General features: G+C 44.6%; 1 protein-coding gene across 1 annotated transcript in view; it reads right to left on the bottom strand.

Annotated features, from left to right (window-relative positions):
• LOC146190617 (cell adhesion molecule Dscam1-like) overlaps positions 1–19741 on the bottom strand; it is an 86956-nt gene that overhangs the window by 22549 nt on the left and 44666 nt on the right. The window contains exons 5-11 of the mRNA XM_084600208.1: positions 14505–14660; positions 12380–12718; positions 10616–10939; positions 5959–6136; positions 2813–3045; positions 1564–1725; positions 788–1078 (exon numbers count right to left, since the gene is read on the bottom strand). Of these exons, the coding sequence (XP_084456334.1) occupies positions 788–1078; positions 1564–1725; positions 2813–3045; positions 5959–6136; positions 10616–10939; positions 12380–12718; positions 14505–14660 (1683 nt within the window). The remainder of the gene's footprint in view (positions 1–787; positions 1079–1563; positions 1726–2812; positions 3046–5958; positions 6137–10615; positions 10940–12379; positions 12719–14504; positions 14661–19741) is intronic.

Below are 19741 nucleotides of genomic sequence, written 5' to 3'. Positions count from 1 at the left end.
CTTTGCCGGGAACTTTTCGTATGCTGTAACACATATTTATTATGGTACAAGCATTATAATCATGCTAAAACGTATCTTCCCAGTAGAAAAAAAAATTCAGGGCTTTTTTGTTGTCACAACACAATTCCTGTGCGGTTTCTGACCCTTAAATTATTGTGCAAACAGAAATTTCTCTTATATAATCAGCATTTCCTGCAGTTGAAACAGAAAAGTAGCACTGAACAACAGACTATTTTAGAAAAACTACAGAACTGTGGTAAGGTGTTGCAGAACTATAGAAAAGTCTGACGTTATGGTGGAACTAAATGACTTTTTTTCATAATTTTGAGACGGGCCTGTAGATTTTTAGAGCTGGGAGGCTCTTGTAGCGGCCCGTTGTGAAGCCCCGCTTAACATTAGCTTGAAGGGCGTTTCACTATGGTGGATGTGGTTAAATGGTATCCTTTTTTTCTAGTCCTGAAACTTGCACCGGGGCAGCCACTCTTTAAAGACGACCGTAGATTTGTTCTCTATACAAAAGGAATCATCAACAATCGATCGAGAAGCATTTCCATTCAAATGAAATTGGTAATCAGATGACCCGCAAGGAGATTACCCCAAGGCGTGCATGAACTGAAACCTCATTTGCAAAAACATCAATGCAAGGAGGAACAGTGAAGCTATGAAGGAGCAAATTATAAAAAAAAAATTTTATGCAAAATGTTTAATTTTTTTTTTTTCAAGTAACCGGGAGATTAAAGCTCATTCGCATGCAGGTGAGCAGTCCCAGTTTAGTCAAGGAGCTCACCGCGAACGAGCATGTCTGCGCTGCGGTTGGCTGAGGCTGCCGGGTTAGAGGCGACGCATGTGTAGGTGCCCGAGTGCAGTTCCTGACGAACAGCGACGAAGGACAAGAACGAAGTGTAGTCGTTCGTGCGGGACACAGTTGCGTCCAGCGCCTGCTCGTCCAGGGCATGGCCGTCCTTGAGCCAGCCTATGGAGATAGGTTGGTCCCCGTCGGACACGATGCAAGCGGCGCCCGCTCGTTTGCCTTCGGTCAGACCATCTGGGAACTTGAACGGGCTCACCACGGGAGGTGCTGCGACGGTAAACACCATAAGCGAGCTCTGAAGGGAGTTATGTCTAAACGATATCGCTTTTCATTTTTTTTTGTCTTTTCACTAACTTAAGCCGGCTTTTTGTAAGCCCTTCGCCATCTTTATAAGACAGATGAGTCATGCAGGATAGCGCATTAAAAGAAGTAACCTAGTCCGTTTAATTACTTTAGCCTACCGCACTTTTATTTCTGGCTTAAGCTAGTTTCGCAAGTACGAGTGCACAGAATAAAGGATTTTTATTTCTCTAGTTTATGAGTTTACGTTGTTGTGTTGGGCTCCTCCCCCCTACCCGCCTTCGCCCTACTACAATCATGGAACAATATTCGTTATTCTCTAACTTTGGAAGAGGTTGAGCGAAACCTCGCGGTTCAGGGGGGCCCGCGATCAAGACATATGTAACGATCGGAACGTTCTTAGAAGCTGGCAACAAGGTAACCTGGGCAGTGACATCGCTTCAGATACTCACTCATCACCCGCACGGCGAGCTGACCACCGGCTGTGTTTCCCATCGGATCGCTGGCCGCGCATCCGTACCAACCGCTGTCCTGACCGCGCTGCACTTGGGTCACCAGCAGGGTGCCGTTGGGGAAACTTCGCTGCCGGTGGTTTTGGGGAAGCCAGCGTCCGTCTGGCCATGGCCCAAGCAGCACGCGATAAGGAGGAGAGAAGATTAGCACAAAATTATGGAGATGACTAGGTCCCCTCCCTTAGAAGGGTGGTGCGATAACAATAAGAAGCAGCGTTGCTGTTACAGTTATTTACCTTTGCGGCTCGATGTGCTAGCGCCGCTTTTTATTGGTGTTTTCATATTTTTGGCAAATATGATAGCTTGTGAATCGAACCTACCCCCACCGTTCTCTTAAATCGCAACTGATAAGCGCTTATGTAACTGCCAAATGCTGGTGCACCTGCCAACTACGTCATGTCACGTAGTATCGTAACGTCGCCCAGCTTGGCAACCAATCAGTACTTCATGACGCCACGTGACCCTTTTCCTATCGTCAGCCTCCCAACCTGTTTTAATTTCACCACCCCATTTGAATCGGGGATTTTTGCGAACGCGCCGTGACACTTTTGCGAAGGAAACGTGCATATAGTAACGACGGGGTTGGACTTCAAATTGAAGACAGCGCATCAATCCAGATGAATACGAGGAATAAGTGCAACTTTAAGACACAGGAAGACAGAAGGGTGGATCAGACAACAAAGTCGAGTTAATAAGATCGTTTTAGAAATCAAGAAGCAGAAGTGAGCGGTGGCCGCAAACGGTAAGGCATAGGATTGGGACGAAAGGAATCTTTACAAAGGGGAGGCAGAAATTTAAGAGGGCGGACGAATGTGGAGATTGGTATCAGCTTGCGCGAAATCGGCTTAATTGCACAAGATATATGGGGGAGGACCTAGTTCTACAGTGAGAGCAGTCAGGATGATTATGATGGTGGTTATTTTACACGAAGATTCACTTCCAGATTCCAAGTCGCGTATGGCGAGCTCATTGCAGCTTTTTCCTGAAAATGACGCGATGGCGGCACTGTAGTGAAGCGTTCGAAGGAACGGCTAAGTGTTGTCGATGCCATAACCTGCTACACTGCGCAGTGCCATAAGCGTTGTGGACGAGCCAACGAACGTCAGCTGTAACTCGGGATTAACATTAGAACGATTTCATTTCATAAAATATAAGGTGTACCGAATAGGCTTCGCGCCATATAACTGACCCTTCTGCCAACCGATGCTGCGAATGGGATGTCCAGCCACGGGGCAGTGAAGTACCATGGTGTGACCTGCCAGCGCGGTGACGTTACTCATGGGTCGCCGAAGCAAGGGTTTTCCCGGTACGACGAGGCGGGCCGAGTTGGTCGCCTGGCCCGCGCTGTTGCGTGCTTCGCAGGTGTAGAGGCCGCCGTCCTCAACCCGCACGCTGGTGAAGTTCACGTAGCTGTGTACCAGGCTAAAGAGGTGTGCAGGCACGTGGAGGAGAAACGAGGGAACGTCGAGTCACATGCTTGCTTGCGGGAAACAGTGAGAGGCTGCAGTTGCACGGCCCGTAGAGCGCACGTTTTTACGCACCGTTTGCAAGTCGGCCGACCCTTCTCTCGCATAATTATTGTATATCAAAGCGGGTAAAAAAAATGTTTGATTTGGTTTAGATTATAGGCTTTGGTTTATAGGGTTTAACTTCCAAAGCGACTGAGGCTTTGAGAGGCGCCATAGTGGAGGGCTCCGCAAATCGCTACCACCCGGGGTCCTTTAACGTGCACTGACACCCCTCAGTACATTCATGACTGGCAAAAAGCGCGAGCTTACTCCATCCTTGTTTCCATATCGCGCTTTTTTCAGCCATGAATATCAACCAACTTGCCCAATTTTCTACTGACAGTACATGAGTGCCCTGCTTTTCGCCCCCACCAGAATGGGGCCGCCGCGGCCGGATTTTAACCCGAGTCTTCTGGTTCGGCAGTTGGCAGCTCTAAACACTAATCCACCACTGCAGGGCAGGGTAAGGACAGGGGCTACACTTTGATCTTGTCTACCTGGCTGCGGTGGCTCAGTGTTTAGGGCGCTGGGAAACTGAGCTCAAACACGCGGATTCTACCCAGCAGCGTTGGCTGTTTCACGATGCAGTCGAAAAGCAGGACGCACGTGTGCTGTGCGATGTAACTGCGCGTTAAAAATTGCTATAAATATCCGGAGCCCACCACTATGGCGTGCCATACTGTCTGAGTCGAGCTGGAACGTTAAATCCTACAATACAAAATAGAATCTCGATCGTATTCGCACTTGTTTTTGAAGCGAACGCGTCACTGGCCATGATGCAGCGATTTCGCTGTGGCACCAATTCCCACCATCATTACACCGCTCTTTCCACTTTCACTCACACGTTCCTCCCTTCCCTTAAGCCGCGGTTCAGGTGTCCACAGAGCAAGGTTGACAGATATTGCGCCTTTCCTTTCCTATGAACCAAGTAAAAAACGAAGAGGCAGCCCTGGGTTGTGCGATATCACCTCGAACAACGTTTAAGGTGAAAGACATACACTGCACTTTTCTTTCTTATAAACAGATGTACAATATACAAGAAAAAATATGAAAACATGATTAGATGTACAATATACAAGAAAAGAATATGAATCTTGACCTGGTTAGGTGTAGCTGTCCACAATTCCGTGGAGTCCGTTCAAAAGCGTAAGGCTCTTTCCTTTCCCCAAAACCGAATTTAAATATAATAATAATAATAATTGGTTCACAGGAAGGGAAAGGCGCAGTAACTGTCCCACTTGCTCTGTGGACACCCGAACCGCGCCGTAAGGGAAGGGAGGAAGGTGGGAATGAAAGTGGAAAGAGAAAAAGAGGAGCCGTAGTGGAGGGCTACGGAGTAATTTCGACCACCTGGGGATCTTTAACGTGCGCTGACATCGCACAGCACACGGACGCCACTTCGTTTCGCCTCCATCGAAACGCAGCCGCCGCGGTCGAGTTCGAACCCAGGAACTTATTATGAGAAAAAAACCGCAGATTGAAAAGCGGGTGTTAAATAGGCTAACGCTGCAACACCTACAGCTTTCGCTCTATCACTAGGTTCAAGCCATGCTTAAACACCCTTTTTTTTTTCTTTTTCGTCCTAACAAACTATTTCGCCTTTGTGTCGCAGTGCACAAGGCAGAACATAGCAAGCTACATAGGGACAAGAAAGGAAAAGTTGGGCAACAGGAACGTGTTGCGCAGGTGGGATGACCAAAACCACGCGAGAGATCGTTGAAGCCGTAACTATCGCGCATCTTAAAAAGCGTTGTGTCAGCACCCCCTCCATAGTCCTTATAGATGAAGTATTGCGGTTCTTACCAGGAGCTGGATGATCTGAGTTCTCCTGTGTGGTTTCTGGTGTCGATGACTGTTTATCAGACTCTGTTGCTCTTATTTTCTTGGTGCTGGTGTATATTTACAGAAATGTCTGAAAAATCACCCTTCAGTTATAAATCACCGCTGTGCGTGTCTCGCCTTTCTTTCTTGCCCCTGCGTAGCTTGCGCTGTTCTTCCCTGTGATGAACCAACTAGCCCGCGATGTTTTGTTCAAGTCGCAGGGCAAGACAAGCCAAAGATATTCAAGAAATAGGTTTTAGCACAAAAGGACGCCATTATTCATCATTGGTGGTTGTTAGATTTCGATTTGTTGCGTCCTGCCTCTGTGCCGCACAACAGTCTAGCACTCATTTTATAGTTCGGGAAACTGCTTCAAATGGTCTGAGGGCAAAACTATAGTTGCATCCATTCATTTCCCTTTAAGCAAAGTTATATGATGTACAGTCTTTGTCAAATGTATACGGCCCAAGAAGTTTTGTTCTAATCCCAGTAACGAGGCTTGTAAAAAAACTCTAGTGTTAAAAATCTCGTAGGTGACAAATCCACCCTCCTTCCCCTCTAGCTTAAATTCATATTCCAGTATTGCTGGCAGCAGCCGCATTACAGAGCTTAGAAGCGAACCTCTTGGGCCGTGTAATTTTGGCAAAGACTCTACATATTACTGCTTATTGTACCACACACGCTGCTCACCTAGGTGGTACAGTAAATATACTACACGCAATACTAATCATGGGTCACCCTAGAGCATGAAATAAAAAGCAATCTGGCATCTTTTCTTGACATAAAGGCAAAGAAAAAAACCAAAAGAAAAGTCATTGCCGACCACGAAAACTGCTGATACTGTAACATCTGCCGTATTTATTATGTTTCATTTTGATAAAATCAAACGGTAAAACATTCGCTTGCACACTAGAGTGCCCAAATGGTCCAATCTCTGGGCATCATAAATAAACACGAAGAAAGAAACAAGCTACTTGATCCGCTGGAAATGTAGCTGGTGTCTCACCGTTCGTTGCTCACATAGTCTCCTACTCGCACGTGGTAAGTTTCCGGCACCGTGTCCCCGTCCAGCGTCCACGTGACCTGAGGCAGTGGATTTCCCGACGCAGCACACCTCAAGGACACGCTACTGCCCGGTGCGACCAGCGACTCGGAGAAAGCGTGCTTCAGCACAGGGGCATCCTCTGCACATGCAACAGAATGACAGAATAGAAACGTTGGTGAGTAATCTAGAATTGAATTCTTACGGCGCTGGTGTTCTCTTTTCTTACAGTGCTTAAACTATGCAACCTTGCCAGAAGATTTTCTTCCCCTCTGTGTCAAGTGCCTGCGGTTAGTTCGCTGTATGATTATGCACCAATATCCCCATCTCTACAAACTGAGGACTATCTCATTTAATATATTATAAACTAAGCTAGATCATACATCTGCTTTGATATTGTCTCCAGAGACGGAAAAAGAGAAGATATTAACGTAACTGACACAAAAAACGATCCTGACTGAGTACATAAACCAGATACGCACCAAGACAGAAGTGAAAAAGAAAGTTGTTCTTTGGTGATGCCTATAATATATAGCTTCGTGACATATTTGTGTAAATTCTTCTTTTCTTTTGTGATTCATTCCAGGCACATTCATCGAGTGCAGCAAAATTATGCTATTAGTTCGCTATTTTGGTACATGTTCCTCAGTACTGTCTCATTTCCGTCGCATAGCTTCTGAAAGTGCGCATTTCAGGGTGTGTGCGGGCATACGCCGTCATGTTCTCTTAGAAGAAATTCAGAAATTCAAATGTCATGGCAGGCTGATTTGTTTATGAGGAGACCGTAGGTATACGCCTCTTCACGGCGTAGCTGCGGCCACCAGAGGTCTAGCTTTATCTGTCGTAGTATTGCTCGCGCAATAAAAAGAAGAGAGAGCAAGTTTTCTTTCGGACGCTCAAACAGCTATGATTTCCCTTCTTCCGCGATAAAAGAAGCACACAAAGCGCAACCCGTGAGATGTTAGGCCCATTGAAAGCGCAATGTTTTGAGGCTGGACGCGAAATTCGGCTTTGCCGATAGCCTTTCAATCAAAGCGGGACCAATGCGTAACGGCTTCAAAGCCTAGCTACGCGTTTATTAAGCGTTTTAGTCATGGCCACGCAGCATAAGAATCTGAATTTAGTACGCGCCCAAACAGTCATGGGCTGTAGAAGCCCTAAATATACAACAAATCATAACAGACGCATTGCGCTCGCGAAGCACCGTGGAAACAGCTCTAACGCTAATACTCCTCGAAGTTAACTGCAAAGAGAAGACCAGGCGTGAAGCTCACAGCCGCACGTTTCAGCTAATCTCGTTGCCTTCCGCGCACTCGTCAGGACCTAACAAGGAACCCACGCCAACTTGGTGGAGACAAAGCATGCTCGCCTGGCAGCCTCGAAATTCAATTAACAGCGGCTCAACGCTAGCGAAGGCCGTGAGAAGGAGCAGTAGTCGGAGAAAGCGCTGAGATGCCAGCGAGCTTCGGTGAAAGCCACCACCGCGCGTGAGCTACCGATGAAAGGACGCTGCTGTGTTTACACCTATAGACGCCGCTCTGCTTGACATGTAGCGCGTTGATCTTGCTAATTTCGGAGTGAAAAGCAGCAGAAGCCTGTTTCGGAAGTAAAACCGTTTCAGTGCCGCATTGCGATCGAGCGCTCCCTCGGTTTTCTATATCAGGATTTTTTTTACTTTGGAAACAAAATTACGCAGTGATCGCTAGAGCAAACATCTGTCGGTAAGGCATGCTCTCTTGCTGTGCACTACGCCTTTATTCCGAAACTATAAAAATGGCTACTTAAAACAGCATGCGTAGAATATCGGGGAATAGGCAGCTACGTCAACGACTGCTGCAATGGCTGCTTGGTCAATTAAAATGGAAATGAAGTCTACAGCAACAACCCTAAGCCCATGCTTCTTGTCAGAAAAACTATTAACTCTGTGGTGTCAGTGGAATTTAGGACAGAGTAGAGGCACTAGTATTCGAATTTCTAGTGAATTTCTAGTATTTCATTAATATACATTATAACAGCCATGTAAACAAGACAGTACATACTAGCGGACAAAAGAGTTACATGATTGCTTTTAATGCTGCTTATGCACAGAAATCCAAAATCTTTTTTCTCTTACTTTGCTCCAAGGGTGCACTTAAGTGTCTGCTTAACTGCTTGATGCGAAAGCGTTGTTCTCACTTATGACAATTGCTTAGCAGCATGTTCTTATTTATGCCTGTGTCGTTTCTGATGCGCCTGTTTTGCTTTAAATCAATGGCAATTTGAGGCTCAACTCTCACTTTCTGCTCCTCGTCGCACGAGACTGCTGTGACATTTTTGTCAACTTCGCTAGATGGCGCAATGCGTCTGTATACCGTAAAGCGTCTTGTCTAACGGGAGATTCATTGTATTTGTTTTGTCTTGAATTTGGCATGCGCCGATTTTGAGGCGGTTTCATCGCCCGCCATAATATTTATTCTAGGACAGGTGTGCTAAATGTTTGTTCACTTTCATCTTTTTTCTTACTGCCTCCGTTGCCCTTTCTCTCAGCTCCTTCCAGCGGCCTTATGCTAGACAAGTGAATTACAAACGCGTTCTAAGGCAGCCAGTCTAGCATAGCAGTTCAGTGATGCGAAGTAAAAAGTTGTCGTATGCAGACGATGTATGTGTTTCCTGCAAATATGAGATCATTTCAGAGTTACTAAATGGACGTTGAGATGGCGTACCACAAGAAAAAGGAAAGTGCAATAAATTTGTAAAACTTATCAGGAGATTTGCACGAAAAGGGGCTTGGTACGCCGCATTATTTCGTACATGTGGTATTGGCAACTAACAGTACTAAATACCTAGGGGTACCGCTTGATTGTTACCGTGAAAACAAATCAATATGAGAATAAGAAATGCAGGCTACTAGGGAGAGGTTGCAAGCATGGCAAGTAAGAGACATTTCAGTGTTCACCCGTGCGAGAGTTTGCAACAATTCATTTATAGCCAAAGTCTGGTCGCGCGTTCAGTAATGAGCAGAATACGCGCCGGGTTATCGCTGTTTTTATTTAGGGTTCAAGCCTCACTTTTCTCGGAAAATTGTCTCTCGTATCCTACTTTAGCGCGACCAGAAAGACTTGTTTCTACGCACGGTCATATAAATGCGCGTCTAAAGACTGCTATGCCAGGGTTCGTTGTTAACGGCAGCAATGTTGCACCCGGAGCCTTAAAACGGTTTTTTTTTTCGAAAAATGTAACCTCATTCCACATGCTTAAGGCACGTTTCTGTTCACAATATTTAAGCAGCGTGAAGCGAAAGAAATTACACTGTGACTTAGTTGATATCTTGAAGCCGGTTCCTTTGTATACGATGGCTTACAGTCATGGCTCAGGACAAGATGTCCTCTAAAACAACCTGAAAACCCCCACGGATACACTCTCAGTAAAATCATGGATTCATAAGAAAGGTATCTTCGTCCCATGGTCAACCTACGGCATTTTTTAACAAACCTGAAACTGTAGAACACGCTTTTAAAGAATATTGAGCTGCTGTTTGCCTTCGCAGAAATTAAAAAATAAAACACAATTACGATCACACCTCGCGGCATTCGAAATCTTCCAGTCAAAAATGATACTGGGTAACATGCGACATGATAACGGTTCTGAGCCTCCACAGCCTTTGGAGGATAAGAATGCAGGTCACTCCCGCTGATAGAAATGTGCGGTCGACGCGTGAAAATTTCATTGGCAATGTTGGACGAATTGGCTGCATTAAGGAAGTTTTTGTGCACGGATGTTATGTACGTGCCTGTGGTGTTTCCTGATTGTATTCCATATATGTTATAAGCAGGCAATGAACAAAAAAACAAAAAAAAGGGGGGGGGGGGGGCAGTTAAGCTGTATATCGTTCAATGTATGCTTTTTCATGTTTTTTTTCCTGATTTCTATAGGTTTTATAATTCTTTCGCCTATTGCCGGCCGCGCGATGACGTCACCGGTAAGCTGAGGCCGCTTCTTGAAACTTGATGCATCCCAGTGCGCGTTCAGCGGAACGCGCTGTTTGCGTTTGGTGCAATGCCGGGAAACTTCACACTCAAGTGTGCCACGCAATAGCGTTGCACACACAGGGACAATGTTTTTCCTTTCACTTTTTTTATGCTTTATATTCTTATACACCGATACTTTCAACAGGAAACATTACCTTTCCATTCAATAATCTTGACACCTTTGTACCCTATTTTTTCCAATGTATCACTTTTTCATTTAATTCCATTAATTCATCAACTTCACATTTAAAATTTTAATTTTTCTTACATAGCTTGATAAAGTATTGGATTTTTCACATTGAGCATTCTTACACCTATAAACGCTCTTTTTCCAATATTTTATTATTTTAATAATTTCAATTTTTGATCAATTCCATACACTACATTTTCTCAATTGGCATCAGCAAGCATTGGCTTTTCATCCTGAGTAATCTGATCCCTTTAACGTCCCTTTTTTAGCTTTTCATTTTTTCAATTATCCTGAGAACGTCTGACCAGCACTGTAGGTGCAATTAGCACGAAAAAAGGAAAAACTGCTTCCTTAAGCTTTGAAAACGAAGCCATGGACAAGCATATCCATACGATAGACAAGAGGAACGGCTAAACATTCGCACCTCGGACGATGATTTCTGCGGTCCCCTGGGCCGCATCGTGTCCGTTATAGGCCATGCACTGGTACATGCCGCTGTCCTCGCGCTTCGCGGAGGCGACGAGCAGCACGTCACGGGACAGCAGTTTCGCTTTCGCAGAGGCGGCAGTGGGCAGCGCATTGTTTCCCTTTCGGCCGACGACGGCTGAAGACGCCGAGAAAAGGGGCTGGCCGTTGTGCATCCACAGCACACCGTGCACAGGTTGTCCGGCCACCCGGCAGGTCAAGTTGGCAGCCCTGCCGGCGTCGACTTCTAGCAAGGGGGGGTCGATGCGCGCTGATAATGGGGCTGGGCACGAAAACACGAAAACAAAAACCGGTTTGAGCATCTGCGCACACCAAGTAATCTTTTACACAAATTTGTTGAACAGCATAAGGCAAATTAAAAAGAAAGAAAGGCGATAAAATTTAATCGGCTGATTTCACATATCTAGAGCAAATCCTCGAGGCGCTACAGGTGAAGTTATGTGATGTTAGGAAGATAATGAGAGACCGGAAAGCGTGACGTGATATGGTCCATAGGGTCACGAAGAGTCATACACGACTGAACGACTAAACTGAACTGAACTGAGAGCAAAAAAAAAAAAATACCAAAGGAAGAGAAAATTATTGTTTCTCCTCAAATAAGCGCGTGCGCTCCGCCGCTTGTTTAATAAAACCATCTCATGCGTATGATATCCACTCCCTTTATGGAAGCTCATAAAGCTTTTGACAATTTTTTGCATGCTAGAAAACTCACGTCAGCTATCGCACGGTCATATCCGGCAGCTTGCTATGTGTAAATCGCATTCATCAGCTTCTTTAAAGCCGCGCGCCTAATATCTGAATTACGTGAGCATCCACTACTCATACCCTCTTAGCCAGCTATCTCCTGCATTGACCATCTTGTCGCGGACGATATGAGACCAAATCTTTGGCAAAAAAAAATATGCGACAAAAAATGGTGCGGCATCCAATGGTGATGCCGCATCATTTGTTTGATTTTTTTCATGTGCATGAACAATTGTGATCACCCCTATGTTTGGAGCCGGCTTTATTTTTGGAGCCGGCTATGTTTTGTTGTTTGGAGCCGGCTTTATTTCAATGTTTCAAGCAATAAACTTCAGTTGCATGTTAGCGCTTGTCTATATGAGTCTTTCGTTCTTTAATTTGCACTGCTCTTCTTCAATATGGCATACCAACTCGCCCAAGCATCAGTTCTAACGAGTTATTAGCACTCCTGGCTAAGAATGTTTATTCTTTTCCAGTTATTCGCGGCCATTAAAAGTTGTCGTTTGACATATTGATTGTTCAGTAGTCGTGCTAATCATGCCTAGTAATTGCAGTCATTACCACTCATAGCTAAGCATGTTTACTCATTTCAGATCAGTTGCGGCCAAAACAAGTCGCCGTTTGACAGATTGGTTGTTCCGTATTCGTTTTATGATCATTTTATTGTCATTGTCATTATTCCTTAACTCTATCGATAGCTATCGTACAACTTTTATCAATTACCAATCATTATCAATCGTTTTCATTCCTAATTTCCCTCCTCATACATCCGCCCCAACAAGTGACGCATCAGCGCACAGTTCCGATTCACATGGCCCGTGCACAACTCACGAGCCTAGAAATGATTTTGCCTAAATAAAGGGTGTCTCTGGTTCAGTGTAGCGGGTGTAGGGGAAATATGCTCTTGTATTGTTTGCGTCAATCTTCTCGCCAAATATGTGCACTTAGCGGCACTCACCTGATACTGAAAGCTCTGTGTAGGCCCTGTCCTTGCCAACCGAGTTGCTCGCCACGCAGATATATCTGCCTCCATCCTGTACACCTGCAGCACGTATCACGAGCACCGATCCTCCCAAGCTGAGAGACATAGTGTTCGAAGTCATTATCGGAACGGAGCTGTCGCTTCTGCCAGAGTCTTGTGCTGCATCGTTGCGTCCGCTATTCGTGAGGCGAAACCAAGTGTGTGTAGGAGAAGGGTGTCCCTGTGCAACACATGGCAACGCAGCCTGTGTTCCCTGCACCACCCGTATCATTCTTCTGGTCTCGGTTATGCGAGGAGCAAGATCGCTGACCGCTTCTGAAAAGGAAATGGTAGAGCATTGGAAGGCCAAAGACAGTTACTTCCTTCAATCATTAGGAAAACATCGAGGCCAAGTGGACACCAGTGAATGTGAGTTCGGCAGAATGGGCATCAGTTAATGCATTGCTTTAATAAATTGAGCATGACAACAGTGCTTCTTACAAATTTAGGGTGATACATGCATGACTTCCATGTTACGGAAGTGGTTAATTTGCTTCCAAACTTATTCATTCACCTATTTCGTTGGGTGTAATGAAAGGCACCAAGGAAGCGGCATTTTCAATCAGAACGTCGGAATTCTGTGTTTGCCCAGCCAACATCTCCTGTCACCTTTAAAGGGTATCTCGTCCTCCAGTGTGTTTCCACAGAGCATTCAGGCTGGTTAGCATGTCACTACAGGACTTAAATATACACACTTCCCACTAATCATGATATTCTGGCGATAAAAGGTGCATAGAGGCGCAGGTGACTAGCAATTATTAAGCGTAATACAACCTGAAGTTACGAAGCTATTCTCTACGCTGAACTTAATTCGCGGCAATTAAGAATGTTGCCACAATCCCAAAATAAAAGGGATATGCAATATAGGTCATATATTTGCTCACCTGTTCCTGTTCCTCAAGTGTTTTTTCTCTGTTAAATCACTTTTTTTTTTCGCTCTCTCCACGTTGAAACACAGTGGCCAACTTCTGCTCCGGAAGCTTATTTTGTGTATAAATTCCAAGCACCAATTTACGCAGCGTACCGGAGACGTCGGAAATTTCAATTTTAGAGAATGCTCAAATATTTTTTTTTTTTCTGCTCAGCATCGAAACAACGAAAACGATCCCCAAAAAGATCAATCGGATACTGTCTTTTCTTTCGGTGTAAAAAATACCATCAAAAATAAATGTTCCCTGTTTCCTGTCTCAATTACTTCGAACCCCTAAATAGCTTTTCTCAAACTGCGGACATTGCCGGGCTCATGTTCGTTTTCCTCCGACTGCAGAGATATCTGGCAAACCAAATACGAAATACCTTTAAACCACGCTGTATCTAGTGCGGTTTAAATGATACGGAAGACCCAGGACTACGTGAGTGGTGCTTCAAAGGGCACTCATGTCTGAAATCCCATCGTACTTCGGCCAGGAGCTATAAGAGACGCTGTTCTAAATAGCTCCGATTTTTCCAAACCATGTATTTAAAGCAAATACTCCAGATGGATCCGCGGCGCTGGGTGATGTGAACGCAGTGAGCAGCTGATTGGCTCCGCTCTCTATGTGCCCCCGAGAGAAGGGCACTCCACGAGCACAACGGACTCTTGCGCACCGAGCACTGATTAAAAGGCACTGACGTACGTTGGGTCACGAAATAAAACCCTTGGAAATGAGACGAGCAATAAGATTTCTGCCAAACTATTTCTTGGGAGATCTTGCAGAATAACAAAATGAATATTCTGTAATTTCGAAAAGATTAAGAATTTGTTGCGGGAAATGGAACGAGGGAGCTATTTCTATTGTTCTGGCGCCATTCAGTAGCAGTCTTTATAAGAATGTTTTCTGTCAAGCTTTTTTTAATACTTTTTAACTGGAGCAATGAAGCTTACAGGGCACCTTATGCGTAGAGCCCTAAGTATATATATTGTCTCGAATTGACGCATGTTAATACTGTATTGCACGTTATTACTTCTCGTTAATACTGTATTGTCTCGATAACTATATTCACCATAAATGACCTACTCCTTACTTCACATATACTATCGTTTCGGGATAACTATAACGGGAGGGGATACACGGTGACTCACCTGTGACGACAATCTTGCCGCCGGCCTGGCTGGTGTGACTCTGTCCCGTGATTTCGTTGCGCGCCTGGCAGCGGTACGAGTGGAATGCCTCTGCGGCTGTGGCCTCGCGCACCACCAATTCACCCGATGGCAGCATCACGTATCGTCCTCCTGTTTCTGCAATGCAAAAATGGCGCTTCATGCTGCAGGCAATTGGTGGTTGAATGGACATACCTAAGCCGGTTAAGAAGCTGGCTTGTGTTTACAAAGTGCAGCCGCAAAATATAGAAGCTTTTTCGTGACTACTTTAGCAAACGATTCACTGCTCAGGATTATTGTCATGGCGTATCGAGAAACAAAATTTTAACCACGGTCTGCGTTAGTGATTATAGTGTGGCAGCAACAAACCTACCAGTGAGACTCACAAGCTCAAGCAATAAATGTTGCTTGCGAGGCCAGAACCTTCACGAATGCGTGTTGTAAATATTTTTTCATTCTTCTGTGTAATACAGAATCGCGGTTCAAAAAGTTTCACAACGCGCAATTTAGGCGTTGCAGCTCAATGTCCAACGATGATGTGTATTTAAAAAGACAAATGTATTTACAGCAACAGCAAACAAACTCTACACGGCAAGCCAGTACACTGCATGTCACTTATGCTCTTTTTTTTTTTTTCTTGTTGTTGTTGTTTTTTTTTTTTGTTTTTTTTTGAAGTGGGACTAAAATTGGGTCGCCGTATAACGGTGCCGGTGCTGGTCAAGCTGCAGATGTTCCCCAAGGCTGCTACTCTTCAAACCTTTCCTCCTATCCCATCCCCTTTCGAGGTGTGTTTTCTTCTTTCATTAAAAGCCTTTTCCTTGCACACTTTTTTAAAGGAAACTCGGTTTACTCCTGGAAGGCCTGTCTTCGGTTCAGCCAATGGCTCTTACGAAAGATTTGCTAGCGGAAAGGGCGAATAAAGAAACGGAAGCTGTAAAATGAATTACCCGTCTCATACCGATCGAACCGAGCCGATCGCATTGGGGTGAAGTAGTTCGGAATCTACGACCGTGTGTACAGTGGAGACGCTCCTCAGAGAACCCGCACAAAGACATTTGCTAGCTCCGAGAAGACGTTCTGGTATTACGCAGTAACTCTTTTTTTGTTTTGTTTTGTTAGCTGTCTTGGAAGGGAATGTTCTTAGTTCGATCGCGGTTTTTTACACCATTGGGATCGGACCTCTCAGGCACACTTAAACTTATTACACTCAGCGTTATTTTGAAATATATTTATCTATTTTCATCCTTCCAATGAGACCCTTCTCTCCAATTTTGCCAAATGCTTGCATTTCTTTCTTTTCGAACAAAGTAATTAGTCTGCTTTTTAGGTATCAGTACTTCAACGGAATTCTCTCGTGACTTCGCAAATAGGTCTATTCCACCGGAGTAAAAGAAGGGACTTTTTGCAAACTTTGAAAACCCTCACTAACCTTCATTGATGACCTCAAACCCACAAGCTCATACTTAAGCTTGTGCATCGTGTGCCACAACATGGAAACGTTTTAATGTGTGGGTCTTTGTCGACGAGAATCAGAAAAAAATTTAAATTGAAAGTTCGCGCTGTTCTCATACTAAAACAGAAATGGTCGAGTATTTCCTAACACTAACCAAATTATTGTTGTAATGCCATAGTTCTTATGCTCTGGGGGTCCTCTGGTAAAACCTTCACCTGGCTTTTCTCAAAAGCATTCTCTTCTCCATGCTGCTAAGCATTCAATGCCTGACTTTCGCGACGAGTAGGAGTGTTACTCCGTCATCCATGGTTTAGTGCTGCTTTCATAAACTGCCACACGTTTCTCATTTTCATAACAGATGGTCTCACTTGTGACGTGCGCAGGAGCGCACGTGACCAGGCCGTCGAACACCCACTTTGCGAATGCTGTGTGTTAAGCGACGAAAGGCAAATGTGCTGCGCTCTACGCCGTACTGGTCCCCGTCCGCTGACGGAGAACAAAATCATCGAACGGTGAACACATCAATTAGCAGTCATGCAGGCTTTTACAAGGCTTTGCTTAAATCCATTCCTGAAGGCATTAGGTTAGCGTAAATTTTGACTTTGCCCCCATGCATAACTTTATCTGACCTCCTTGCTTATTGTATCCACTTTTCCTCTCTTTTTTTCTTTAAGTTTACACCTCCTATAAGCCAGCAGCCCTCCTCTGGATCTCATCTTCTCTCCCCTTTCAGGACTGCGCTCGCCCTCAACATTCACGTATTTTGCATTTGTTTTACTTCATGAGTTTGCCATATGCTATAAGAAGAGGTAGTGTATAACCTAAAGCATGTCTGGCAGTCTGTTATCTTCCAGAAGCTGCAGAAGTCTGACTCGCAGTGCTGCCCGTCTGTCACAAGGTCATGTTTTCTTCCCTCGTAGCCATAATTCCAATTTCGTATAATTTTCCTATTCTTAAAAGCTAAATACCTAGACACATCCATAAATGGTAATAAATATCTACCTCAGTGGTCCTCGTAGAAGATTGAGGGTATGGGCTCGGTGCTACGTCCTGATTAGATCCCCTCTGGTCTACATAGGAGACATTGCTTTTGACAGCGGTAGAACTCGGGCATATTGGTTACCTTGTATCTAGTCAGCGACACCAGCAGTTGTGGTATTTTTACTAGCCAAATTTCCCAGCGCAAATTTTAGTATAATAACTAAAAACAGATTTTATGATGCTGGAATTATTTAATCGCATCTTATAAATGTGCCTCCCCACAACTGACCACAGAAAATTTCCAGCTGATAGTAACACTTGATTCTTGCTGTGTGCTAGTGCACTAAAACTAAATTAGCCAATTCCAAAGAATCCGTTATATCTTGGCGGACTGAGACAGATAGAACTTTAGTGAGAAGGAGGGTGAAGGGTTTAGGCAAGTTAGCTAGCGTGCCTAGGCCGTGGACGCTTTCGGCGGCGCCAGCTTAAACGGCTTGTCTTGAACTGAATGTCCGAATCGTCGCTGGACCTTAGCTTATCCCAACCTCCTTTAGAGCTATCAGGCAATAGCTCTGAAAAGGACTCAAGGACTTTACATTCCCAAGAGATACGATCTAATTTGTCTTTCTCGCCACAAAAGTGGCAGGAGGGATTCGTATTTGTATTTATGAATTTTTGTATGTAATTTAAGTTGGGGAGCGTCCCTGTCAGTAGCTGATTTCACATAACCTGCTGGTATCTGGTCAGTGTTTTATGTCGTGGTGGGAGTGCTTTTCTTATTGCATGTCTTGACAAAACCTTGGAGCAGCAATGTCACGAAGCGCATGCATCACGCTCTCGTCTGTTTAAATGTTCGCAACAACTCTTTGCTCTTCGCCTTCTGTTAAGTCCGACTTAAAAAAGGTATAAATTACCACTTGCGAAAAAGCCCTTATGGTCGATAAAGCATCCTAACAGCAGGTGCGGTACATTGAGTGAGGGTTATAGAGACGATGACTTCTCGCTAGCTGCAGCCAATGTAAGTGACCACGCATCGCTCTAGCGGCAGCCGGTGGGAAAGAATACGCATCGCGGAAAATGCAGGTATACATCTCGTTATTCAGCTGGCATTCTTGCATACCGAGGCATACGCTGAAGAGCTGTATGACCCACGTGGAAAATTATAAACGCGAATAATAAAGTAAAAGTTTTTTAGGTGTATAAAAGTAAAACACGCCTTTATTTTGTGTGACGCTCGCCTATATCTTTATGCCAGCAGTACTTTTGTTTCTGTTAACTGGAATAAAAAGGAAAACGTACAAGCATCTGCTATCGGTCTCTATTTAAAACAAGTAGCTGCATTTTTCGGTATAGTTAATAAAGTCTGTAGAACGATTTGTTTCTTCTTTTTTTTTTTTTCAGACAATATTTTATGGGCCCCTACATAATAAATGGCTCTTCAGAAGCTTGTGGGTCGGCAAAGCTGACGAAAGCTGACGGGACGTACCTTCTCTGCGACGTGTGCGCTCGCTGTGGTACAATTCAATATCCTACACGCTTTGCGATTTGGCCTGCAGAACGCCCCCACTTGCGTTAATGAAAATAGAATCAATATCTTACTTTACTTAATTACTTTTCTTCATTGCTTTTCCTTCTTTTCTGCGTGCGCTCGTAATATTCGTGGATATATATCGCACGGTTAAAACAACAATTTCCGCGCACGAAGCAGACTATTTGCGAGCATAAAAAGCGATCGACAGAAAGAAAACACGCAAAAACGATTTCCAACGAGAACAAATGCCCTTCACTAATAAAAAAAAAAAAACACGATCAGTTGAAAGTGCGACACAAAGGTTCCATCATCCCTGAGTGGATTAAGCGTCGCAATCGGAGCGGAAAGTGCGCTGAAGTAAGCCAGAACGCTAGCTGGACAGGAAGCATGAGCAACATACCGCGCACCGTGAAGATGTCAGCAACAGAGACTTCCGTTACAGAACACCAGAGCTGGGAGAACGAAAAAAAAAAGAAGCCATATCCCATCATCCGCCAAACAAAAACAGGTAACGGCAGAGTGCTGTTGCTTTTAATCGATTGTCCTCTCTTTCTTTTTCCCCTAGGTCCCGTTTTTTGTACAACATGGGGGATTGAAGGGGGGGGGGGGGGGGCGATTGGCCCGTTTGTTTACAGAATTTCAGCCCGCAGCGGCAATTGAGACACTCCTGTTCGCAAATAAACGTTCGCTTCGTCGAGCGGATATACGCGCGCAAAGTAACCAAGTACAAAAACAAAATTGGAAGAAAGCTTTCCCGACTCTTCAATAATTGTACGCCGGCATGAAAGCGTCTTTATGTTTTTCTGCTCATGAAGAAAACACACTAAAATGTTTGCGTTCGGTCCCCGCACAGAAAATGCCTTAACGCGTCAAAACACACGACTCCTGCTGCAGATTTCGACGCTTCGCAAGGCTTTTCGACCGACAATTTGAAAACTGCTTGCTAGCTGTGAGGCGCTGTCAGATTTTATTTCGTCCCATGTTTATTCAGTGCGATCCCCGGAATTTTTAGCGACATACAACGGGGTACCTAGCTTGAAAGAACTCGAGAAACGCGCTCTCAACTTACGCTGGCAATGATAAAATTAATATTGCCATGCATCATGCGTCATGCGCAAGACTAAACATGGTTGTATCTTAAGTTGTAATACGTTTTATTCTGCACTGTGCACCTGGGGCGAACATTTTCAATCATAATGCGAACTAGTTATCAAGAAATGCATCACAAAAGAACACGCATAAACAAGTTTTCCC

Source organism: Amblyomma maculatum, chromosome 4, assembly GCF_055883805.1.
Source record: "Amblyomma maculatum isolate TAMU_Amacu chromosome 4, ASM5588380v1, whole genome shotgun sequence".
In the NCBI taxonomy this organism is placed as follows: domain Eukaryota; kingdom Metazoa; phylum Arthropoda; class Arachnida; order Ixodida; family Ixodidae; genus Amblyomma; species Amblyomma maculatum.
This window is presented reverse-complemented; position numbering and strand designations above follow the sequence as displayed.